Source organism: Acipenser ruthenus, chromosome 7, assembly GCF_902713425.1.
Source record: "Acipenser ruthenus chromosome 7, fAciRut3.2 maternal haplotype, whole genome shotgun sequence".
NCBI classification, from domain to species: domain Eukaryota; kingdom Metazoa; phylum Chordata; class Actinopteri; order Acipenseriformes; family Acipenseridae; genus Acipenser; species Acipenser ruthenus.
The window spans coordinates 64,634,969-64,662,171 of NC_081195.1; the positions used below are offsets into that span (position 1 = coordinate 64,634,969).

General features: G+C 36.8%; 2 protein-coding genes across 6 annotated transcripts in view; both read left to right on the forward strand.

Moving 5' to 3' along the window:
* The window catches only part of LOC117415287 (protein phosphatase 1 regulatory subunit 12A-like), a 65,049-nt gene extending 52,627 nt beyond the window's left edge, over nt 1-12,422 (forward strand). For 3 of the 5 annotated variants that reach the window (XM_034025421.3, XM_034025424.3, XM_034025426.3), the window contains 7 exons: nt 913-929; nt 1,037-1,163; nt 1,344-1,448; nt 2,049-2,096; nt 3,419-3,469; nt 6,659-6,836; nt 9,345-12,422. In XM_034025421.3, coding sequence (XP_033881312.1) covers nt 913-929; nt 1,037-1,163; nt 1,344-1,448; nt 2,049-2,096; nt 3,419-3,469; nt 6,659-6,793 — 483 coding nt within the window. In that variant the 3' untranslated portion in view covers nt 6,794-6,836; nt 9,345-12,422. The remainder of the gene's footprint in view (nt 1-912; nt 930-1,036; nt 1,164-1,343; nt 1,449-2,048; nt 2,097-3,418; nt 3,470-6,658; nt 6,837-9,344) is intronic. The other 2 variants (XM_034025423.3, XM_034025425.3) reach the window with 1 other exon arrangement.
* Nucleotides 12,423-23,044: 10,622 nt separating this feature from the next.
* Nucleotides 23,045-27,203, forward strand: part of LOC117415626 (PRKC apoptosis WT1 regulator protein-like) — a 59,003-nt gene continuing 54,844 nt past the window's right edge. Inside the window, exons 1-2 of the mRNA XM_034026206.3 lie at nt 23,045-23,230; nt 23,622-24,432. Of these exons, the coding sequence (XP_033882097.1) occupies nt 23,791-24,432 (642 nt within the window). The 5' untranslated portion in view covers nt 23,045-23,230; nt 23,622-23,790. The remainder of the gene's footprint in view (nt 23,231-23,621; nt 24,433-27,203) is intronic.

Sequence of the window (27,203 nt, forward strand, 5' to 3'; positions counted from 1 at the left end):
CAGGAAATATCAGCAGTGCACTAAGCAGGCTTTTGATTCTGAGCTGATATGTCAGGTTCTCTTGGCAATGGGTAACTTGGAATGCATTAGCAATGTTCAGATTGTTGTGGGATATGTACTATGTAAATGGAAACACCTATTTTTTTTCCTTTTTTTTTTTTTTTTCTTTTTAAATTTAGTCGTTGCCAATTAGTTATTAGTTTTCATTATTTTCTCCCCAATTTGAAATGCCCAATTATTTTTAGGCTCAGCTCACCGCTACCACCCCTGCGCTGACTCTGGAGGGGCGAAGATGAACACATGCTGTCTTCCGACGCGTGTGCCGTCAGCCGCCCGCTTCTTTACACACAGCGAACTCACCGTGCAGCCGCCTCAGAGCTACAGCGTCGGAGGACAACGCAGCTCTGGGCAGCTTACAGGCAAGCCCACAGGCGCCCGGCCACACTACAGGGGTCGCTGCTGCACGGTGAGCTGAGGACACCCTGGCCGACCTAACCCTCCCTCCCCTGGGCGACGCTCGGCCAATTGAGCGCCGCCCCCTGGAAGCTCCCGTCCACTGTCGGCTGTGGAATAGCCTGGACTTGAACCGGCGACGTCCAGGCTATAGAGCGCATCCTGCACTCCAGCGAGTGCTTTTACTGGATGCGCCACTCGGGGGGGGGGGGGGGGGGGGGGGGGGGGGGGCACTATTTAAATTGGGCCAAATCAATTTGTATAGGCAGAGACCTAAATGCGCAATAGAGGGTCCTAGATGACAAAAGCAAGTCAAATCACAATACACCGTTCTCAGGGGGAGGGTGCTCAAATTGGTTTACATGTACATTATAATTATAATATGAAAACAGAACTTCTATAATTTGACTACTGTATATTGGATTTGCATTTCATTTTTTTTTTTTTTTTTTATTGCAGAGCGACAGACTTTCAAGGTATGTAATTATTTTTCAAAAGTGTTTTATCATGAACAGTTTTAAATAGTGTCAACTTTTTGCAAATGGTGTCCTAAGAACTTTTTTGCAAACTTGCCTGATCCTAGGTATGACTCTGGATTGTCTAGCACGGCTATTGATCGTTATGACCATCTTATTGGTCGCAGCAACAGTGAAGGTAGAAAACCATATTCTAGCAGGCTGGAAAGAGAAGATACAGCCGACTACAAAAAGGTATTTACAGCAGTCATTTTTCTTGACCCCTTTTTTTGTGTTTAAACCTATTTTGCATATTGGGATGTGATGCATTTCTAAATCCAGATTATTAATGAAACAATATTCAGTTTGTCAGCAGTTTTTGGTGCATATTACAATTTAAATACTGTAAGATAACTTTTAAAATTTTTCTACTAGCTTTACGAACAGATTCTAGGTGAAAATGAGAAACTGAAGGCACAATTACGCGACACAGACTTGCAGCTAGCAGACTTGAAATTACAATTGGAGAAGACAACACAGGTTTGAAATGTTTCATATCTGTCAAAGTCCTGTAGACAAACATTTTGGTTACTGTCTTAATCGGTGTATTGGGGATGAAGACATTGTCGAGAGGGCTTGTTCTCAATTTGATAGTTTGAGTTAAACGTGCAGTTTAGGGTGGCATAGCAGATACTGCTTTTTTGTTTGTGGTTTTAAAAATCATAGAAGTGAAAAAATAATCCTAAGCAAATAAAAATAGACCAATGGTTCAATTACATATGTCTACTAGACTTTTCTTATGGCCTTTCTTATGGTGTGTTTTAGTGCATGGTTTTGTTTTTTTAAATGTATAGACATCAGGGTGAAATTACAGACACAACAGACCCCCAGTAGACCAAGAAAAATGACAAGGAGCTGGTAGTGGTAATTCCAATGTACCTCCTGTTCAGCCTGTTTGGGAGAGGGTTTGAATTATTCATCCTACTTCTCTATGCGATGCAAACTGTTTTTGGTCAGTACGCTATAGAGTACAGCCACCTTTTTTTATTTTATTTATTTTTGCTTGCTTGAGAACCACATTAGAGTTAATATTTAATTTGAGCAATATCGAATAATCTTTTTTTTGCTTTGTTTTTTCAGAGACAAGAACGGTTTGCTGACAGGTCGCTGTTGGAAATGGAAAAAAGGGTAAAGACTTTGTGTGGCTCTCTGTTTTTTGGATAGTTTGAAATGGAAGCCTTTTTTTCTGGTTATACAGACAGTGGGGTTATACAAGTCATGAGAAATGGTGCTTTTGGGTCTTTTTGTATTTGGATTTAATTGTCCAAGGACATGCTGAACATGTTCCTTTGCCAGACAGGAAATATCCAGATAGACTGCTGTAGAATTTCTACTTGGCGTATTGACAAATGTAGCACTTGTATAGTGCAGCTTCATTGGGTGGTATTGAGGTAGGTTGTCTAGTTTACACAAATATTATTCAAGATATCCACCAATTTTGTGTTACATTTTTATCCTTGTTATTTATAATGCATTTATTATTAAGTATTGCAAATAACTAATCTTTTTTTGTTTTTCTAAACTGAAAACGTTTCCACATGGTTTATATCTAAAGGTGACAAGCAAGAGCTATTCTCTGCTGGGTGGTATGGTCTAACCTGTATTTTTGCAGTACATTGCTCCTGCTGCTTGCTGTATATTCACTAGCTATATTAGCTGGGAAACTACACTGCAGAACCACTAGCTGTTTTGTTTCACTGGTCTGTTCATAAACTCTACAGTCAGGATATGGGAACCTTTCACATTACAAAGATTTTTTGACAATTTTTATAATGAATGTGATTCTCAAGTGTAACTCCAGTGTTATATAAGAGCATTATGCTGTGAATCACCCCTTCATAAAAAAAAAAATCTCTGCAGGATTGCATGTGCTTTTTTAAATTACGAAAAAAACAAAACAAAAAATAAAAAACACTCCACCCTTCTTACATGCCACTATCAATTGATTTAAAAAAAAAAACGATGAAATAAATGATTACTTGCTGACCACTTTAATGGGTGTTTGAGGATGGAGTGTAATGTGCTTCTTAACCCACTTCGATAGTTAGCATGACTACACAGTAGTCTTGCACGTTATACTAAAGGCTTAATATGTAAGATATACTATGCAATGTTTGTACTTTAGTAAACAATTTACTGTGGAGAACAACTTCCTTTTCCAGAGTGTTTTATATGTATAATGTTTAATTTATTTCAATAGCTTTTCAATAGTGTTAATTTGGTTGATTTTTGTAGAAAAATACATTTGATACAGACTTGTATATGTGTCGGTTTGCTTGAAATGCTCCACGTGATCTGCTTGTGTGTGTTAAGTGATGTGTGTGTTTTGTTTTTTTTTGTAATAGTTCACAAATATCACTGTAAATGTACACTGCTTAATTAAGATTTAAACAAATTCTGCTGGGCCCATGATCTGTTTTTTAAAATACCTTTTTGTTCTGTTAAAACAGGAAAGGCGGGTTCTCGAAAGGAGGATAGCTGAGATGGAAGAAGAACTAAAGGTACTTGTCTCAAGATTTCTGTTTTGACTGTCTGGGGAAAATTGCACACAAGAACTGATATGGTGATGTGTCTCTAAATGTAATTCTATAGGAAACCTATTTAATCTCAAGTATTTGATATCTGTTGCACTGGGTCAAGTTAATTTAGCTTAATAGTCTATACATTTTTCCAATCGGATATTCTATTATGCTCGATCACTGGGAACTTAACTATTGCAGACAGATAGATACGTTAGGGTATTGTGGCAATTCGGATACACTGAACTGCATTGATTTGATAGCCTGTATAATACGTGCTTGTGTAGATGTGCTGTGGTTTATACAGTTTTAAGAACGCTTCCTTTCCAAAGATATTTCCATCAGTAAAATCAATACAAGACAAAAAAGGTCCAAATCTGAGTGTCAGATTTTGATCTTGGCATTCTAGAAGTCACTTTTTTTCATGTAATTTTGGCCTGGAAAATGTCTGCACAAGATGGCATACTGACAGAATAATTATTACTTAATGGATTTCTCTACATTCATTTATGCTGATGTATTTTTTGTTCTCAAACATTTTAACTATTAAATATTTAAACATAGGCAAATGTATCCGAGTAGTCCCCATTAGGGGTGTGCATATTTTCTGAGTAATTCCCAATTATTAAAGGAAACCAAACAAGCCTATTGATTTAAAAAATGTTGCAGCATTTTTTAATTAAACATTTTGCTGCATGTTTTAGTCAAGTCTATTCCAAGGTTACATCTTTCCCAGGACTACAACCCCACAATTCACTGCAGAGATTGGGCATTTCTAAGGATAAAATCTAAGTAGATTTATATCAAAGATAAAATAGAAGTGGTTTTAGTTAGTTGGATCTCGGCAGGTTTTATATGTACACACACACAGTTGTAGTCAAAAGTTCACATACCCCAATGGAAATTTATGATTTCTAGAAATTTCTCAAAGAATTTTAGGAAAAAATCTTTTGTAGCAAAAGTTGCTTTTGTGGATGAGTAAAAAACATTAAGAAATAGAGGTCTACATTTATTTCAGCATGTTTTTTTTTTTTTTTTTTACAAAACTCAAAAAATGCCAATTCAGAAGTATTCATACCCTTTGATGCTATGATAGTATTGTCTACACCAAGAACAAGTAGAAGAATTAATAACATTCCGAGATTGACTGCCAAAGATATTAAAAGTGAATTGGCTGCAAGTAGGACTGGGGTTTCCATTTCAACCGTAGGTTGAGTATTGCATGGTGAAGGTCTCGGTGGTCTCTGGTCTCAGACCAAGGAAAAAGCCACTCTTAGGAAAATGTCACAAGGACAATCGCTTAAAGTTTGCAAAACAGCATTTGAATGATGGATATGCGTTCTGGTCAAAGGTTTTGTGGAGTGATGGAACAGAAAGAGCTGTTTGGTTACGCTGATAGTCGTTGCGTTTGGAGAAAGTCTGGTGAGGTGTACAAAGAAAAAAAACACCATACCTACCTGGAGGTGGTAATATCCTTCTATGGGGCTATTTTTCCCTCTCATGACACAGGAAATTTAGTTCCAATACATAGTAAAATGCGTTCCATAGTATACCAAAAGATATTGGCCAAACATCTGAAGCCCTCCACTACAAAACTTGGTTTAAACGCAACTGGCCGGTCCAACACGACAACGAGCCAAAGCACACATCAAAATCTACTTCAGAATGGTTAAAGAAGAATAAAATCAAGGTTCTGGAATGGCCTAGTCAAAGTCCCGATCTAAATCTGATTGAGAATCTTTGGTATGAATGAGTTGAAGAAGGCTGTGTACAAGGGAAGTCCACAAAAACAAAACTTTTGCTACAAAAGATTTTCCCTGTAATTTATTTTTTGAAAAATTTCTAGAAATTATAAAGATTCTGTTGATTCTGTGTGTTTTTATATAATATATCTATATATATATATATATATATATATATATATATCACATCACAGAGATCTTTTTCATTTGCCAAAAAACTGTCACACAAATTGTGGTGAGACAGTAAATAAGTGCAAGGTATTTGTCATTTTGTAGCGAATACGAACATCTCTTTTGTATCCGAATACACGTCAAAAAATATTTGTTCGGATATTTGTCCCAGCACTGATATATAATGCACACCAGTAGTTACCATGTAAAAGTCCACCTGTATACAAGAGGTCTTTTGAGGTAGATTGAAAGTTTTCACATTCCTAAAACTAGACATGCAACTATTTGATTTGTCTGTGGTGCATACATGATTACTGCTTGGCATTACATAAGTGCAGTAAGTGAAATTAATTATACCGACTTTTTTGGAAGATGGTTCTGTTGCTGTAACTTCTTTTGCTCTTTGGCCCCTAGTCTCTGGAACTCCCTTCCAACAGCTATCAGGGACTCGGTCTGTCTAAGTCGCACCTCATTTTTATACATTGGCTTACTGCAATGCATAGTTTTTATTGTATTGTGTTTATATATATATATATATATATATATATATATATATAATATTTTAATGTAAAGCACTTTGGGATATTTAATGAAAGGTGCTATACAAAATGTGGTATTATTATTATTATTATTATTACTAAATTCAATAGTAAGCATATCGCTATGTGTAAAAGCAGCATATCCCACAGAAGCAGCAGATATTGTTCATATGTGGGATGTAATGTGGAAATTTGATATTGTTGTAATTGTATACCAAAAATGCAGTAAGGTTCAGACTTTAGAAGTTTTGCAAGTATGTTAAAATTAATAAGGCTGACCTATTTCATGAGTGTTGTGCACACTAATAATTGAAATTACAAAATGCCTTCTTGACAAAGACTTGGTAACACTTTGTAGCAAAAAGTTGACAGACTTCAAATTATTTTCAAAACATTCAGCCCTTTCAGTTCTTGCAAACCACTGAGAATGCAAAAGAACTTTTCTTCTTATGGGTGTCATTTTTTCAGTGTACTTTTTTTGATCTGCAAATTGGAAGACACTAAGTTTGATCTGCTGTTCTCCATCAGTTTTGTTTTTGTTGCTCTTGCGCTCAACATAAGCCACACATCAAACTGGAGACATTTGTGTTTAACCCATCTGAATTTGTATGCTTGTCCTTTCCTAATCTCTTCCTTTTTTCCATACCCGAATCTCCTTTTCCCCCTTTTTTTTTTTTTTTTCTTCAATTCTATTGTTCTTGTGTTCTGATTTCCTGCAGAACCTACGTCAAGTAAAGCAGATTCAGACTCTGAGGCAGTTAAATGAGAGATTGGTCGCTGAGAATAGGGCTCTGACCAGAGTGGTGGCAAAGCTTTCAGAGTCCTGTAGTCAGCTGCAGGCTGTGGACTTGTAGCTCCCCCTCCCATTCTTCATTACCTCTACCCCGCCATAGCCAGGCAGGTGCCAAACTTCAGCCGTCTTCCTGGTGTAGATATTCGTGGTGTTATTTGTGTGCCTGGAGACTTATTTTTTTATTTTTTTTATTTATATTGTCAAATTGCTTGGTCTGGCTTCTTGCATGATGTTGCTGTCTGTGGCAAGAACGGTCTTTTTCATGATTTCACATTATTTATTGCTCTTGCTATTTATTCTGTTTTGTATTTCTACACTGTGTACCTTTATTGCAATATGTGGTTTTACATTCAGGATCCCGTAAGGATAGTTTTTGAAAGGTAATGTTCTGTAATGGAAATATGTGGTTAGGTAGAAATTGGCTATTGGGCCATCACAGTTTTGCATGGCTTGAATTCTCACTGAAAAATTGCTGTGTTTGCTTTGGGAAGGCAGTTTGGAGATGTAAGAACAAGCATGTCTCTACCAGTGTAATCCACTTGGCAAATATTTGTAGCCTGAATTTATTTATTTTTTTCCTGTTTGGTTGTCTAAGGTGTTTGGTAGACAGTTAGTTATTTCCTGTAGTTCACACATCATAATACAGTTGTTACATGATTGTAATATATTTTGTAACACAATTGGATATTTTCATCAGTCCATTATAGAATAACACCGTGTAACATTATTATTATTATTATTATTTTTTTTTGGTTCCTGGGTAGTAAGTGTTATTTCCTAATTGCTTATGCCTCAAAAGTATAGAAAATGGCTATTATTCCCCACAAACTTTGCTTTTGTGACCAGGACAGTGATATTTTGAAATTTACCTATTTTCCAGAATATTCCAGATAGATTCAGTGCTGAGTAAACTTGGAGTAACTTCTAGAACTTTCCAGTAATATAAATAGTAGTATAAATACAGGGGCCTTAAGCCCACCAGTTCAGTTTAGTTCCAGCTGCCTAAGTGGATACATATCTGCATTTTTCTGAGATGGCATCAAGGTCATAGGAGACTTCAAAATGGTGGCATTCCTGATGGATCTCCAAGGCGGTTTTACCAAGTTTCCCTGCTATCTTTGCCTTTGGGGCAGCAGGGACACCAAGGCGCACTACCACAGGCGGGACTGGCCACAGCGGACTGAGTTCTCTGTGGGGAGGAACAACGTCAAGTGGGAGCCACTGAAACAATTTGTCAGAGCTCTAGATAAGGAGTCGGCAGCCTTCAAGTACCTTCAAGACTTCTTCCCTAAGCTGTCTGAGGCAAAGGTCAAAGCCGATGTCTTAGTCGGACCACAGATAAAGAAGATCCTGGAGTGCAATGAATTCCCCAAGAAGCTCACTAGTAAGGAGAAAGCGGCTTGGAACAGCTTTGTCGCAGTGGTTCGGGGCTTCTTAGGCAATCACAAGGCCGAAAACTATGTGGAGCTGGTTGAGACTCTGGTGAAGAACTACGGCACAATGGGCTGTAGGATGTCCCTCCAAGTCCATATCCTTGATGCTAATCTTGATAAATTCAAGGAGAACATAGGAGCGTACTCGGAGGAGCAAGGCGAGCGCTTCCACCAGGATATACTGGACTTTGAACGTCGCTACCAAGGACAGTATAACGAGAACATGATGGGAGACTACATTTGGGGGCTGATTCATGAAAGTGATTTACAGTATAATCGTAAATCTCGAAAAACTACTTGCTTCTAAATCTTTTGTAGTCATTTTTGTATTACTTTAGTATAAATACATATGTTGTATATGTTGTTTTTTTCTGACTTTGTGAACGAAAAGACACAAATTCGCCCGTTTTCTCATTGGAAATAGGTAAATTTCAAAATATCACTGTCCTGGTCACAAAAGCAAAGTTTGTGGGGAATAATAGCCATTTTCTATACTTTTGAGGCATAAGCAATTAGGAAATAACACTTTAATACCCAGGAACAAAAATTGTGTTACATAGTGTAATCAGTTCATCAAGTGGAATTATTGACATGCAGTATCCGTTGAGCAGTTTCTCTAAATATCTTATTTAAGGCACTTTTTGTGCATTGCATTGAAAAACAATGTGCTTCAACTTGAAATATATTATTTTATTAAAATAGACCAATATTTATGGTGGGGGCACTTGGTCTGCATGGGTCTTGCAGCTTTGATATTGTTTGGTGAAGCAGGGTATTCACATAGCTTTTGTATTTGAAAATACCTGGGATAAATAGATCTTTGGGATTAATTTCTTGTATCAGGGAGCTTTTTTATAAAAGGTGTTCAGAATTGATGTTCCTATTGGTCCAACAAATCTGAAGTAGTGTGCCGGTACTACACCAAAATAAAGTGGAATACTGACAAAATAATTGGCACTTAATGGTTCTTCTCTATTTATGCCACACCACAAGTCTGTTCATGTTTCAATTAGCATTTCAATGCTTCTGTAAATGGGAACTGAAAGAATAACGTAATAACCAGATTATTGCAATAACCTGACGTGGAGTGCACTGTAGTTGGGTGACTTCTTCTAAATGGCCTGTTTATGTACTAGCTGTTGAAAGGCTTTTCATTTTATATATGTATTTATTTTTCAGATGCTACCAGACTTGAAAGCAGACAACCAGAGACTAAAGGATGAAAATGGAGCCTTGATTAGAGTCATAAGCAAACTTTCCAAGTAAACCAGTTTCTGCAGCAGCACAACTAATGGTATTGCACAGTAATATTAATTGCAACAGACATCAGCTACAAGGCTAAGATCTCCTTTTCTTCCATCTGCAGAAGCACCTGCCCCACATCCCATCCTATTTTATCATCCATTAACCCTAACTAGGTTATTTTACTGAAACCTGCGGCTGCTGACAAGACTGAGTTTACAGTGAGAAAACATTACAAGAAAAATTAAGGCCAGGGACGCCTCGAATATTTAACCAATAAGCCTTAGTTGTACATAAACACTTGCATCAAGCGCTCTCAGCTGTCACAGAAGAAGAGTTACTCAACACAAGATTAACTGTGCCACAGAGCTTGCATATTTTTCTGTTTGTGTTTTTTTCATCACCTGCTTAGAGGTGTTGTGTGCTGTGCTGTTCTTCTAACCACCCATGTGCCAGAGGTATTTCCCTAGTTGCTCAGTGTTCACTCAACTGTCCAGTCTGGAGAGCCCAAATAATGGAGGTTACTGCAAGGGTTGGTTATGTTTTTTAAACAGAGGAAACCATTTGTCTCGCCATATTGAACTGGTGGACTTGGTGGAACATGAGCTTTCACTGTGTGCAATATGCATTTATTTCTTATAAAATGCTTTAATGAGTCCATTAAAAGTAGAATTATTTTGATTTATTTTCTGCCTTCACCATTTTTTTTTTAGTTTGTAGCGTAATTTTTGGATTATATATTGTAATCTTCACTTCATTTTAGCCGGTACTGAGTGATGCTGTATATATGTACTGTTTGAGTTTCAGACCACCACATGGCATGCATTATGCTTCCCTATTTACAAAAATAAAGTCTGTTACTATTAAATGTACAACTGCAGAAATAGTGTGTTTTTAACTAATTTCAATTATTTTATAATATAAATATTGGATATCATAGAGCTTATTTAAAGATAGCCTACAGATTTTTTTTTTTTTTAAGTGTTCACAATAATAAATGTGTGAAAGGGTAATAATAATTGCTTCACTACATTTCACACAGTGTATCTTTGGAAGAGTGCTGTTTTTTAATCTGAAGTACTAGCCAAAGCATCACAGTGTTGGGTATTCCTAACCCCATCCTTTCACTTTACTGTCTACATGCACTGTGTAAATGCCATGTGAAGAGTATCATGTCGGAACATATATTTATGCATTTCGGTGGTCTTTTCAATTAGCTATAGTGAATGAGACCAATTGTCAGCAGCATTTTTTTCTTTTTTCTTTTTTTTTCCCCAGTCATGGCATGTAAACAGAAGTGTGACTTCATACTGGCACACATTGTGCTGTAACCTAAAACCACTGAAGAGATCAACCATTAAAAGAAATTGTACATTGTAAGGCTTGCGGTAGCTATTGTATTATCATTGATTATATTGTATACTATATTAAATGTGAATTTATACCCCCTTCATAAAAAGCAAAACAAGGTCTTGGTGTTTATTACCTATTTTTAGTTTTAAACCTGGGCAAGTGTCCCTCTGTCTGTCTTATTTGGTGATTGGTTTTGTGTAGGTGTGAGGCCATGCTCTTGCTACCATGCTCAGGATTTTTGATTTCAAAGGTACAAGGAGAGTTTGAAGTCCCTCATATGGATTGATCTTGTGTGACTGGTTGATTTATGATGATCCAAATGTTCACTGAGCAATTGGGTATTGCTAAAAGAGTAGAAGTTTGAATGATAGTGAACAATGGGTTAACTGGTTACTCTCACTGTGAGAATTACTAAAACCTTACAGATTTTGTTAGTTTTGGGTGCATGTGCAGATTTATCAAAGCTAATTGTTTCTAATATTTTAGTGTTTTATATTTAGGTTATTTATTCTTTATCTGAGAGTGAAGTGGCTACAGTGCTATGATTTTATTGGTGGTATCGAGCAGACCTTGTATCCGCATGAAACTAGTTGCTGAAACTCAGTTATTTTGAAAAATGTATTTTGACATACACAAATAAAAACAAATAAAGTTACATTTAACGTGTCTTGTTGTGTTAAAGCTAGACTTCTAATAATCTTGCACATGTACAATGTTATGTTTTCTAACTTGTCTAAGCCAGGTATACATTTAAGAATAGCTACAGTAAGTAAATGGTAATATGATGTGTAAGGCACTTTTTTATGTTGAATGTGATTAATATATGGTGACTTACAAATGTGTCCCATTGAAGGGCCATTGTGCAAATCAATGTTGAAAAGGTTTAAGTAAAACCATTTCTGTTTTAAAAGGAAGGTTTAAGGTATTGTTAATAATATCCTTTGGTTTCTGATTTATTCTGCTGTGAATTAAACCAGAGACATTTGCTATACCAGAATTTTGACTTTTACCGGTATTCCATCTGCAGGTAGGAAGGACTTGGTCTTGAAATACAAACCAAGTGCTTCTTTCTTCTTGGTGGGATATTTACCAGTAGGTAGAGTCCTGGAAAACACAAGCTACGTGTCTCTTCTGCTCATTCATTTGAAGTGTGCATTTCTATTTGTCAAGTATTTGTGTTTGGAAGTGCCAGAAGTGTATTAAAAAAAGCCCTGCAACACTTAACAATTTCTGTCCACGTTACTTGTAACAAAGATCTTGTCAGAGCAAAGAGCATTTTTATTAGGAATATATAATGCATGCCATGTGGAGCTACCCATGCAACCTCTGGAATTAATCTGTTAGAAGAACTTGTTTTAATTCGGCCAACTCTTCTAATTGCAATGAGACCAAATCCTGAACCTCGGAAAAGAACAATATGCAGTATAGAATAAGAACAATGTTGCACGCAGCGAGTGTTGAGATGAACAAGCCAGCAGTTACTTAGCATTTCAGAAGAATGGGTATGGTACTAATAAAGCATCCTTGCAGGGAGTACCACATGTATTTATTTACTTCTTAACTTGCCACCACTCTTTCTACACTTCCTGTGGGTCAGCAATGCTACAGTAACTGTCTTGTATTGTGCATTATAAATATGTATTAAATGAACTTGTATAAATACTACAGAGTACCGTGTGGTAACAAAGTGGCCAACTTCCCTCCTGGAATCTGTTGTGACCTCAGCTCCCATCCCCTTGTGCTGTAAAAATAGAGCCGTGCTTGTATCTGGGATAGAACATGTTGGATTGTTCCTGTAACTTTGGAGAGAGACGTTGGATGTCGGGCAGTTTACTCGGCCAGCTGAAGGACAGGAACGCCGAAGAGCCTTGCACGTTTTGTACACAGCTGTATTTTATATTTTGTTATGTTCTGAACTGGGCACCACACACACAAATATTAATTTTTTGTTTAGCTATAATCTGTGTTAAATTTGATTATGTATGTCACTCACATTTAACCGTTTTTAACAACACATACCTGACACAAAATAAAATGCATGCAAAACTACATATTTATGCTGCTATCATCAACTGAGCGATTTTAATTTAGTGTTTTATGTATGAACTGTGTATTTTTGCGTGTACAGCTATGGCCAAAAGTTTTGCATCACCCTATAGAATGAACTAATTTTGCTTCATAATCAAATGAAACCTGCTGAATAATGTTGTGTTAACATTAAATTTAATTTTTAAAAAAAAATTTGGGTGAAGTATATGGAAAACTACAAATTGAAAAATGTGACATTTTAAAATCGAACATGAAATACTATACTACTATTATGGCTTCCGGTAGACTTTTGTGATCTCATTTTGTAGTTTCTTTGATTACATGATAAATAAAAGATCTAAGTTGTTTATCTTTTTATTATCTCAAACCTAAAATTGTAGGTGATGCAAAACGTTTGCCCATAGCTGTATATGTTGAGAAGTACACTGAAACCTGTCTAATCCGGCATTGATTAAAGGACTGGAAATTTAGGCAGAATTACACAGTATGCTGGATTAGTGGTATTGCAAAATGTACTGTACCAAAATATATTTTAAAAACTCACAGTACATGGTATGACCTGTAATTCAAGGTTTATATTAATTTACTTTCTCCGTTGTGTAAACCAGGATTTTACTGTAGATGTACCATATGTGCCGGACGTGCTTATTTACACAACATACTTGACTGTAAATTTAGATAAGAAAATCACATGACTTGGTGTTGGACTGCACAGCCAGATTTACATTGGTTTTAGGCAGACAAGTCTTGCAGATCATGTCGGATTCCAGAATAGACAGGTTCTGGATTGTAGAGGGTATTGCTCCATTATTCCATTATTTGGCTGGAAACCAAAAATGATGCCCAATTATACAGCATTCTGGTCTGTACAGTGGCTGGATTGGACAGGTTTCACTGTAGTAGTTATAATAGGCCTCAGGACTATGCTTTGCTATTGATTACAAACACACAAGGGGATTCATAAACTACACCCCATGTGAACATTACAAATCATGTTTAAAATGAGCTGTGCCATTGGTCGGGTCAGTCATTAAATTGTCCTGTACCTCGGCTACAAGTAATTTCCCCCAGGATTTGTAACTGAGTGTAAACAGACTTCTACATTTCTGGGTATATGTAATAGAATATTAGCTATACACATGTGAAAGTAAATTGTACAGATACCTCTTTTTGCCTGCCAAACACAAGCAACAGATGTTATCAAGCCCCTAAACTCGATGGGATTGTCCAGCCTGGTGACCAATAGAGTGGCTGAAGTCCAAAAAATAGACAATCCCCTTTCCTTCCTAAACCAGCAGTGCACAAAGATCAGCCACTCTCGTGGAGGTTCCACAGCCAAGATCAGCAAACCCAGTGGCAACTGGATTCACATTGCTCTCGACTCTAAGCAGCAGTACTACCCAGAAATAAATATGTATTTGACAACACCAGGCTAACATGTTAATATCCCTAGTGTATTAAGTACACCTTTAATGTATAAAGTATGTACTGGTAATTGTCCAGATATGTTGCATTTATTTACCTTTTCAAGTAATAAGTTCATTGTGTTTCTAAACTTCTAGTTACAGATGTGCTATCATAAACACACATTAAACATCATAATGCATGATGTATTTTATTTCATGTGAGTGGTTTTAACGGTGTATATCACTGCACCAATGTGGCCCTTTATTGATTTCTGTAACCGCTTGTTTCACAAACCCCAATTGGCACTAAGCTCAGGCTATTTTACCCAAAGTAACATTAGGTTGTCCAGGATTAGTGATAATCGGGGTCTGTGAATATTAACCTTTTGCCCCAAACAGTTTTTCAGGTGTTGCCCTCATCCAAGCATTTGTTCCACAAATATAGTACTAGTTAAACCTGATCTCTGCAGTATTTTTTATAATCTTAAAGTTTACTTTAGTTGTAACTTGTTTGCTTCTTCTGACAAGTCTTACCCAGGAACATGTTGCAGTTTGTGAAACCACAAATGCATTAGGAAAGTCCTATTGGCAGTATGAAGGGTAACACACACAACAGTCTTTGTAGATAAACATTCAATCCACTAGGTGGTGCTGGTTTGCATAAAGGCATGAAGATTTATTACACAGTACAAATAAATTCCCTAAAAAGCAGAAACAATGGACTTTTGTTTTAGTTAAATTATTTTTTTGTACTGTGTTCTTGGATAAATTTACATGCATTGTATTGCAGTTCCTTCTGAAATGCCTTTCAAACAAAAATAATTGAAAAGAACAACTAAACTAAAGGAAATGTACTGCAGTGTATGTTACAACATATTAATAGAGGTTATTTATAGTGTCTTTCCAGTAAATCCTTTTACAATTGGTACATGTTTATCTTCACATTTTAGTGGTTAAGCTGAGGACTGAGCTAGCTAGCAGATCCTGGTTTATCATTTCAGTGTACCATAATAACATGTAATACTGCACTGCAAATGCTTTTGTCTGGATGAATAATCATACAAATAAGCAGCAAAAGTAATAAATGCATGCACAATTACAGGGTTGATGAAATGGATGTGATGTATTGCTTGCACCTTTTTGAGTCCCATTAAAACAAAACATTTTAGTCAAATAATATAAAATAAGAGTCATTTAAAAATGTGAAAATAGGATGGACCTCTTAAAAGTTACAAATGTAGTGTTAATCAATAACCTGTTAAATCCAGGCTCCATACTGCTTTCAGACTGTTTGCAATGTGGGCCTCCAAATTAAAGAAAAATGATGCTGTAAATCTCCTTAAAAACAGGATTTACATGCTTGGGAAGGCCTACAAGCCCACTTTGAAAATGTCTGTGCCGTTGGTGTTTCCTGTAAAATGTTAACCGGATAAGAAAAACACAATTTTGAATTTATCCGGTTTTTTTTTTTTTTTAAATGCATGTTTCCTTAGATTACAGCAGGCATTCATGACCACCTTATTCTGCGTGTAAATAGCAGGGGAGTATAGTTAGTGATCACCCAGGAACAGTATTTTACCATATTATTGAACATGATTGTGGGAGCCTCTACTATGCATTTATAGTGCAACTAGTTTTGGTGCAGTGCTTCATCTCCCATAGATCTCAGCACTGTACAACACAAAAACTATTAAGTTACATTAAACTTTGAAAGGATATTTAAAAGAGTTTGAGATAACAGAAGTTATTTTCTCTCCTCTCTTTTTAAAGTGCATTCAAGTTTAGAATCTTAAGCATGAAATTACCTCGAGAAACACAACAAAATATCAGTGGGATCAGCGAGTTTAATTAGGTGACCAGATGCTGAACATAGCTCGTTGTGGGTGCTAGCCAAGGCAGGGTTGATGTAAGTTTCTCTCTCAAACATACTGAGAGAGACACATAAATTTACAGTGTGCTTTATCAGCTTCATGTATGTGTGTATATATATATATATATATATATATTATATATATATATATATATATATATATATATATATATATATATATATATATATATATAATATATATATATATATATAAAATGATGTAACAAAACATATTTAATTAATTTTGTGGTTGCTAACAAATAAAATATTCATGAATTGGCTACTGTATGAAAAACAAAGATAATAATAATAATAATAATAATAATAAAAAATGTGCTAATAATATCCAGCATCACGTCCCAAAGTTCTAACAAATAATCCATTCTGGTGAATTGGATATTGTATGTAAAAAATTCTATTAAATAACATCATTAGGTACCATAATCTTACACTGCTCTCTCAACCAGAGCTGATAGTACTGAGTTTATAGTTACTTAATTAAGAATAACCTACTTCTTAATAAAGTGGCCACACTTAACGTCATGTTAACAAAGCATTTACCAGTTACCACCATGCTAAGGTAACACTATTTATTTCTAAAAAGATCTATAATGTTGATGTTAAAAATCTTCAAATAAATCACTTCTATGTGCACCTTATTTTATTCTGGCTAGTTTTGTGACGAGCTGTTTTGTTTGAGAAAAACAATGACACAAACTTAGCACAGTGGTTAATGTTTTGTGAATATGGCTCCTTCTAGTTAATCACGCTGGTTTAGGGAAAAATGCCACTGTACCGACCTTTTTTTGTCCATTTCTGCTGTTAGTAGCGCATGTCTTAAATGACATTGACTTGGCAGGAAGCACATTTGGATTGCACAGGTCTTAAAATGAACTTTTATGAGATATGATGATATGCACTGTAATATATATATATATAAAAAAACTGTACTATAATGTTTGTATCTAGGAATCCCACACACACTCTAAACACATTCACAAAAGGGTTTGCTCAGTTCCTAGCCACCCAATATAAAGAGGTTGTTTCACTCAGGCTCAATAACTAACCTTCCCTAAACTCCAGTACATTGCTGTTCTGTACTTTGTAAATCATTTAAATTGTAATATTCCTTTTATGAGGTATTTATTTGTGAGTCGCAACCACAAAATTACTTCTTGAATTATTGCTTTTAATGAGGTATTTTAACAATGTTGTCTGCTTGTGTAAAATAGATACAATATACATTTCTCATTCTTCATATAATAATTTCTTGTAAATTGATTTTTTAATTTTTTTTTTTATTTATCCATGTTTTTTTTTATATGAAAAGAGGATGTGTATAGCTGGTTTAGGATAAGAACATTGCAACAACGAACAAAATCCCCCATTAGAATGTTACGTTTTAGTTTTTTTTTTGGTGAAAAATGAAGAATTATTATATCCCACTGGACATGCCTTAAACATAATCATTGGGAGGCTTTAAGACCAGACTTCAGCTACTACAGTGAGAACAAGACAAGCTTTGATGGATCAAATGGCTTCCTCTCGTTCATACATTTTCTTATGTTCTAATGCTTAAACTTTTGTGTCTTCTCAAGAAATACGACAAAGTGTAACATACTGGGGCATGTTCTTTCATCCTCTATCTTCAAAAGATAACTATTTTATTGTTAAATGGGAACTAATGCAACTATTAGCTCTGCTACTGTTGAGCAGGTACATAAGCAGATTCCCATCCAGCCTGTGGGTCAATATTATCTTTGGATTTCTGTTTGTGTGGGAAGAATGAGAAATGACATGAGGCCTTTTTTAATTTTAATTATATTTTCAGTACGAATTCCCAGGGCCTTTTCCCAGAAAAAAATAAAACAGGGCTGCTGCAGGGCATGCTGGGAGTTCCATGACCACACCCCCAGTACACTCTGTTAATTATCAAATTACTTAAAATAGGTTGTGGTTTCAGGGGTTAGAGCTGAGGATGTGGGAGCCAGGAATTATTGGCCTTGAATCTAAGTTCAGCCACTAATTCACAGTAGGAGTCTTTGTTTAACTCTTAACACTCTGCACACATAACAACTAAACTGACAATTGGTCTAAGCCATTTCCAGACAGCCAAGTAATGAAAAGCACAAACTGTCTGGGCCAAACCTAATGACTGTATTGTCAAACTAATGTGGTAAACTTTTCAACAAGACATTTTGATTCAGCAGTAAAGGACAACAGTCATTTTAAGTCTGTTCTTGGGCCATCAATCTATAGTGATGAATACAATCTTGCATTACTGTGGGTATGTATTTCAGTGATACCGCTGTGTTCACAGTGCACACAATTAGCATGAAAAACATACAAACATGTGGGGTGGGGGGATACTAGCTGCTACGTAGCCTGACCGGTTTCCTTTGTTTTTGACAGCCATGTGTAGCAGTGTATATAACTTCTGTGGTTTTCATCGCTAATAAAGCAATTAATAGGCCAAAAATAGCCCTAAATGACAAGCGTCCTGACTTCTCTTAAAATTACAGTTCCTTGTTGTTATTCATTCCTCAATCCATTAGATTCTGCCATGACGGTTCCTGACTGATTGTTACAACCGTACAGTTTGCACTATTCATTTTGTACTGTGCTTTACATTGCTTTATACTGTGACATGCTGATCCCCAGACTGTGAGATACAGGTGCAAGACTTTGAAGTTTAAAGCCGTGCTTTTGTTCTGCTACCCGCTTGATTACCTTGATAACAACCAGGCAGTCAATCCCTGAGTCATAGTTATTGCTACAGGATTGCATTGCACTGTACTGTATTCGACAGCACAATGGGCCCTATTCACAAAGCCATACCTGTGTTTTATTTTTCAATAGCTGTTTGCACATTCTGTAAGGTAGAGCGTTTAGAAACAAACGAATAGACAACTATTGTTTTTTGAAAACCGCCGACAATAGTTTAGGAAAACCAATTCATCGGAGCAGACTGAGCCTGATTAGGTTGCAAGGCAACATAGTGGATCTGTTAAAGTCTAGTCATGTGGACCAGCGGTTCAGAAGTTACAGAGGGACACAGTTCTGGGATTTAACCAACATTCAAACTGCTATCACGGGATCCATTTGAGTTATAGATATGATTTCAGTGAACACAGTAAACAGCACTGTTGATTGTTGAATAGTTATGGATGCATATGCTACTGTAGTATATGCTGGTGAATTGTGACATCAAAGGTTATTCATTTTTATTTTTTATTTAAAGAGTAAGTAGCTTTAATAGAAGGTAAGGTGTGGCTGGCAGAGTTGAAAGGCCACATTGTGAAATGGTTTGATGAGGACATCTGTTCTCTCCAAACTACTGAAAGCCAGCTAGTCAGACTTAGAGAAAAATAATTAAAACTGAATAGTGGGGAGAGATTACCCAGAACTAATAATTACAAATACCATATAAAAAAAAGAAATCATGAAACTATTAAATAATGCAAATCAAATTAATAATGTGTAACAAAAAACATTGTTAGCAGCACGCCTTAATCAATCAATCAATCAATCTTTATTTTAATAGCTCCTTTCATAGTGGACCACCATCACAAAGTGCTTTACAAGATACAGTAAAAAAAAAAAAAGCATAATACATTAAATGCAGTGAAAAAACAATGCATAATACATTAAATACAAGGCTAGGATGTAGAAAGAATATTCTTAAAACATTGTGCTAATAACAGATATCAGGCTTAAAGAGCATGGCATGCAAGAGAGAACAAGTGGGTCTTGAGAGCTGATTTAAAGCGAGCGACTGTGGGAGCATCACACACCAAAGGGTTAGTCCTTTAATTTCCAGTCTTCTGTTCTCTTCTCTTCGAAGCATGCATATCAATTGTAGTTTGTACAATACATCTGCCAGTACTAATCCTAATGTGGCTTCTTCCAGAGATTCTTCTGTTTGAATGGAAACATCTGGGCCTGTCCTCTCTGCTCCAGTCTCAAAAGCATCTTCTGATTCATCCATGTGAAAATCTAATTATGCAAAAGATGTGGTAGAGTCTATAAAGTAAAGCAGACTGTGTAGATTCAGCAAAGGCCATAAAGTAAAAGATATTGTGTAGATTCAGTGGACTGCACAGCATGCCAATTGTTCATGGTGCCTTAGCTGCATTTTTTCTCTCAATTATGGATACAGGAATAAAACGGCCATTATTAACCAACCATACAAAACTGAAGCTGGCATCAACTTACTCTTTAACCTGCCCACCGAATTAATTTCGAGATCATTGTAAAATACATACATAATGGAACTGGAAACAGCAGCTGTATGTACAGCAGCACACACCTTTGTGTTAAATGAACTCTCAGACCAGATTTGTTTGCCAGCACTGACAGTATTCTGTTCTATATAAAAGCTGCCTCTCCCTGTTGCAAGACCTGACAAACTTTAAGTGAGGGCTTATAGCAGGCTTTGTGTTAGTCCAAACACGTATATCAAAATAACTATGTAATCGCATGTTTTTTTAGTTTTTTTTCTTCTCCCAAATGTTACATCAACCCCAGTGCCAGTAAAGGTAGTGATAGTGCCAACAATATATATGAATCCCATCAGATAGAATTTCAGTCATTCCAATCTTGGTTAAGCTGCCAAACCAGAAATGAAACATACTATTTGAGATTTCCTTCACCAGGCCACTGTTCTGCTCAGTGCCATGAACTGTTCCAAGTGCTGCCTAGTATAACAGCACAATAAGATGGAAGCAATTAACAGCCAACATGACTGGTCCCTTTAGGACTCCAGGGCCCTGCATCATCGTGGTGTGTAAACGAAGCAATTCCTCTTGAGCAGATGGACTGAGAGCAGCGAGAGCACAATCAACCACTCTCAAAAAAAGCCTTGTGGTGAAATTCACAATGTTACAGCCGAGAGCATTCATCTGCTGTCAGTCTAAAGTGACAGTGAATTTTTGGACACGTCATTCAGACTAGGCCTGACAAGGACACACCTACAGAGGATTTGCAAGCTGCCATAGACAAAAAAACTCTGCTGGCTCATTGGAACTAACTGCTAGTGTCCTTGACCTATTAAACTGTCAACAGGCCTGTTTGACCATCTGTGTCCTAGTGGAATTCTAACTACTTTATCCAGTCATGCTCGTGTGGCATTATCGACAGGATGAGGTCAACATTAGGTTCACACAAGCCAATCAGAGGGGGGATCACTATCCAATATCTGCGTTGAGTTTTGGGAAACTGGCTGTGACCCATTGGTTAAGATGTGAGATATAGCTTTTCATGCGTCTCTTCTCTTCTTGGCAGGATATTTTGTGTCCAGTTAAAAGGAATAGGGCCATATAATCTGCAGTACATTTATTGCCAGGTGATATTGAATTTCCAAGCAATGTCACCAAATTATTACAAGATTGTTACCGGATTCACAGAATCAGGCTTGGTCAGTTCCCTGAGAAAAGTACAATAATACATCTTAAAATACATCTTTACTTGGGGACAAGAAAGAAAAGAATGCAGCAAAGAATGTGACTTCTTTATCCAATGTTCCAACCACTATATTAAAATGAGGATGATTATTATTATTATAAAAACAATGCATCTTTAAAACTGCAGTTCTTACTTTATTTTTTTGTACAAAAGTATAACTCTGGTGTCTGTTTAATAACATAATGTCTAGTTTAGCCTTGTGTTTAATCTACATTTTTGTATTCTGTTGTGATAGTATTTTTTTTTAGGAAAAAGCATTTGGGATGATGCCATTCAAAGCATATTTTAAAACATGCCATTTCAGTGTTTAAGACCTTGATACAGTTTACTAAACATGCCCCTCCCTAAGCTAGTTCAGCAGTGAAGAATGTTGGCATTTAGTTTGTGGTTAAAATGAGCATTGTTCCTACAAGCAACATGCCTTTGATAAAGACACTGCTTGGGCAAACATTTACAAATGTTTTGTCTGTTTGGACTAGTTAATTTGGTAAGACACCAGCTCAGCACCAGTAAGGGTAAATCACTACAAGAGTGTCCCCTTGTGGAAAAAATGTGTCCATACAGGGTGGAAAGCAAAGCCTTCACGAGCCTCTTAAAAATAGTCCAGCAGGTTTTTCATATTTCTAATAAAACTGGGTCAGTGGGACTCGTTTATTTTCCCAATAAGGAACTGTGTATTTATTAGACTTGGCATTACATGACAGCGCAGAGCCCTATCCAACCCCTCCTCCAAGTTACAAGTTACAAATCATGTATTGGGAACTATCAGAAAATAAAGCAGCCAGCGTAATGCAAGTAAGTTGACATATCATGTGCTTGACCAGTATATAAGCCCTGGATTAGTCAGTTGGAGTTCGAATGTAGTAGAAGCAAACATAGATCATCATTACAGTGGTGCAGACATCACCTGCTACTCCACCACGTGTCTACGTGCATGAGACAGACTTCAGTCATCTTCCTTGGGCAGTAGATCCCTGGATCTCAGTCCCATTTTGCATCAGATAGCCTTCAGGATAGCCTTCAGGCCTATTTTGCCCCCCCCCCCCCCCCCAGGTTTAATAGGTACATTGAGATAATTCACTACTTTAGGGTCTGGAGGGAGGTTTAGTTGGTTCAATTAAACAATTTAGAACAAGGTTGGAACAAAGACCAGGACTTTCCATTTAAATATGTCTGGATTTTATAGTCCAACAACATCAACAAGAAACTGGTGCATTTTGTACATTACAGATGTTAAAAAAAAAAAAAAGCAACTAAAACTAAAATAACAAGAAATTTAATGTATCAGTCAGCCCTAAAATATGTTAGGTCTGTGTCCTTAACCTGATTGTTACTATATTTTGTATAATATTATTACTTTGTTTCTATTTTTAGTAATGACCTTGCACATTGTTTATTCGGTACATATATTCAATTACAAACCGAATTTTTCCCATCAGTTCGTTAAGGTTAGTGTTGTGTACTCACCACGGAAGTATAGAGGTAACTTCCCTCTGTTTGAAATTGCTGCGTTCATTGCATGACACACAACTCGGCTCTATTCGATAGAGCTCGTGTATGACCGGACTCTGCCAGAGAGAGAGAGACAGAGCGAGAGCACTGTAGAACTGAAAGGGCTGAAGTTTCAATCCACGGGACTGTACACCTGGAAAGTACGAGACAGACAACAGAAAGGAAAACAGGTAGGACAACGAAGTAGTTTCGTTTTTATTTTAAGACACGTGCTATGAGGGAATTATTTTTGAAAATGTAACAGTTTAATAAAGTATAAATGCTTGGAAAACTTTCTATAGAAACTTAGAGCCCTCGTGTACAGTAAAAAAAAAAAAAAAAAAAAAAGAGAGAACTTGCACAGACCTGTACCATACAGGATAGCTGGCTGGGAAAAAAACAGGTTCAAGCAGTATCGCTGTAGCTCATTACTAAAGTGCATTTCGTTATGAAGGTATGACAATTTGTTATATTGGGAGAAATGTGTATTGAGATATGTTTGTTTGGCTTGCAAGAAACTTCGTCTGCAGGTTGTGAGATGTGCCAAATGAAATTACCGGTGTGTTTCTTTTTCTCCCACAGTGTGCAGCGAATTCGTTACTGTGTTTGAATTATTATATTAGCTGTTGAATTCCAGAGGAATGCTGCGGTTTTAGTTACAAGACGGGCATAACAACTCTGGGAAGTGTTTGTTTCCCATTTTAACAACAACAACAAAACGTAAAAGCAATTATTGATCCAAAAAGATAACATGGCGACCGGAGGCTTCAGAGCACCAAATACAGCAACGGATTTTCTGGAAGAATGGAAGGCTAAACGAGAGAAGATGAGGGCTAAAATGCTTGGGGAGCTTGCTGTTTCTGGCAGCAGTACTGGAAGTGGTAGCAACACGGTGGCAACAACTTCTTCAGTGGTCGCTGCAAGAAAGAATAACAACGAAACTGTCAGCAGGAGAGTAGTTGGGGCAAGTTCATCAAGCAGTGAATTAAACAACAATGGTAACCCTGATCGTGGAGTTTCCTCTACTTTTAATTGTGTGTCGGTTTCTTCTCAATCAATGGTCCGATCGCCGTCCTCCTCGGCTCTCCGGAAGATCGAGGATGACCCACAGCAAGCGCCCGCCGGTCGGGGAGCCGACCCCGCGGGAGGTAACCTAGCAAAGAAGGTACAATCCCAACCGGAGAAACTCCCCGGGACCCCACAGGCTGAAGGCACCGGGAATGTCTGCAGCGAGAGCGACAAAGAAAGCACCCCTTCCCCTGCAGCGAGCTCTAAAGGCAAGGAAAAGAGCAAGAGCTCTGGCCCAAGTGCCAGGAAAGGAAAGGGGCAGATTGATAAAAGAAAACTAAGAGAGAAGCGAAGATCGACAGGTGTTGTCAACATACCTTGTGAGGTAGGTACTGATGCACTTTACAACCTCACAATGCCGGTTACACTACGATGCAGTAGGTTCTTGCACTAGTTATTTTACTAAGGTGTATATGATCGCGCTAACCGGCTTGACAGCTTTTCAGCAGGTGGTTGTGCGCCTTGTTTTCTTTTAAGAAATGTTTGTTTTTGGATTTTGACAATCTGGAAAGGTAGCCTACAATTATTGCAGTATGTCAACCCACAAAGTAATAATAGGATATGGATATGTAACTACATAAGGTTTGAATAGAGAATCGTAATTATGAAAAGCATGCAAACATTTTCATTGAAGTTCATTTTCCTACTTATTTAAATGTATACATTTTAGCATTTAGATTTGTGATTAGGGACAAAAATGTACCATGTGGGGTTCCACAGGCCTCCTTGTGTGTTCTGTGAAATTTCAATCAAGTTCTAAAATGAGAATTTCAGAATCAAGTTTGTACTTTCTTTCTGAGGAATACAAGTAATAAAAAGGTGTTTCTAAATATTTGCAATTCATATATCTACATGGGCTTCAGTGAGTTACAGGAAAATAATTGATACGAATGTACCAGCTTTACATCATTTTTAAAAAAAAAATATTTATTTAACTTATTCTCATTTTGTTGATCATTAGTGAACATTTCTGTACTGTGGGTGCTGTCGAGTGATTGAAAACGAGACATTTTGTGTTTGAATTGAAAGTGATGGTCTCGAGGAGTCGAATGGGTCAAAGTTCAAGTATGTTTTCCTCTAGAGGAATTATCACTTTTTGACGTCACTACTGTGCTATTATGCCTTTTTTTCCCGAATGGCTCAGGATGCAACTATAGCCTTCATTCATGTATTGTATTATATAATGTCACTATTTTTCCAGAATCATTAAAGGTAGGACACTTTCAGATTTTTCCAGGTTAAAGATCATTCGGTTTTATGTTTGACAAAGTGGATTCTAGGTTAAAACCTACAACTTTTTTGAAACCTGTAATATTGGCAGTATTGCAAGGGAGTATTCTAAACTGAACTGTACTGTGCAACTTCAGTGAAGTTGCAACCCAATTGATTCTCATAGGAACAAACACTACAAGCACAAGTTTTGAAGACAAACTTGAAAAACAAAGTCCAGTCAACCCCCCCAAAAAAGGATAATTGCATTTCAGCTTAGTAAAACCAACAGAGGGTCTCCACAATTTCAATCAGACCTTACATTCCAGCAAAGTGTCGCATTACATTGAGACAAACTCTGCCAGCAGGCTAGGAGATGTGTCTGCTGTTCTGAACTCCCTTGATCTGAGTAAATCTCCCAGTCCTGTTTGTAATGAAGTTTATTTTCTACCCAAACAGATAGGCAACCTATCTAAACATGACAGTTTATTACAAATCTATTAAGATTTTTTTTTTTGTTCTTGTTTTGGTGTTCTTTATAAACGTCTGAATTCGAGCAGAATAAAAGTGATTCATCCTTCAGTTGGGTATTTTTCAGAATAGTTTAGTAGCAGATGGCAGGATGTCATGTAGTTGCACAACATATTATTCAAAGCATCTACAAGTTACTGAGTTCATAAATGTTTGGGAACTCGGTGTTTGAAGTGAAAACAAAGCTTTCCATAATATGCAGGGCTGGTGTTTCCTGAAAGCTGGTGCTTGGGGTATATCTGCAGCATGCAGGCTTTTTAAAAGTCATTTATCACAACTACTGAAAAGCCAGAGGAACTAATGATACCCATCTGTGCCAACGGGCGCTCTAATTAGCATGTTCGTGATTGAGGATGTAGGCCCGGCAAGCACATTTCAACTGTTTCTTAATCCGAGGGGTACAAGATTGGACAATGATACAAGTTTTGTTTTTTTGTGCAGTGTTTGTACTTAAGCTGAATTGAATTGCTTTACAGAATGTAGTATTTGTATTGCCACCTCTAGCAATCAGCAAGGCCTGTGTCAAGGGCAGTTTTTTGTTATTGATAACAGGTGTGTTGGTAAACATCTGTTCTGTGATTACTTGATGTCTGTCATGTATTTGGTATTACCAGTGGCTAATGGTCCTGTTCCAGTCCTCATACTAAAAGTACTAGGTGGTGTAGTGGAACAAGAACAAAAAGCGACTGCTGTAAAGCTGAGGGGAGTGTTAGTCAAGGTTTAAATTTAAACCTTAAATTGCATGCCATTAAACTACAACAATCAAAATGGTTATAAAAAACAACTTAAGTCTTTTAAAATGCATTATATGTAGGCAGAAATAAAGGGATCAAATACATTTGTCTGAATTTACTCAAAGATCGGCCTGCGCTCCTTCTCATTCACTTGGGGATACATTATCTGTGGGTGCAATGAGTTGCTCTTGCTCTTGTTCTAAATAGAATGTAATTATTTAAGGTAAGTGTTTTTGTGACGTGCTGTAAAGTGGAATCAGTTTGTACTGGTTCCCCTCAGCTACTGTAGGCAGTGTTGTTGTTTTTTCTTCTTCTTCCCTCATGATTTATATAATATGTTTTCCTAATACTGTGTCTATGCCATCCTCTGATTTTTTTTTTTTTTAAATTTCCTTCTCTTACAAAACCTAATATTGGATTTCCCTCAGGTGGTAGCCTACTCCATCACCTTTAGAAGCTTCCTATAAATCACCCAGGCAAATACTTTCCTTATGTTGTTGCTGCTTTCTAAAGTAACCCCAATAGTTATCAATAAATCTAGTTCTTAAATAAATGGGTTTGTTGCTATGCTGTACTTTCTGTTCACTCCATTGCGAGAACACTAATGTGCTACATAAATAGT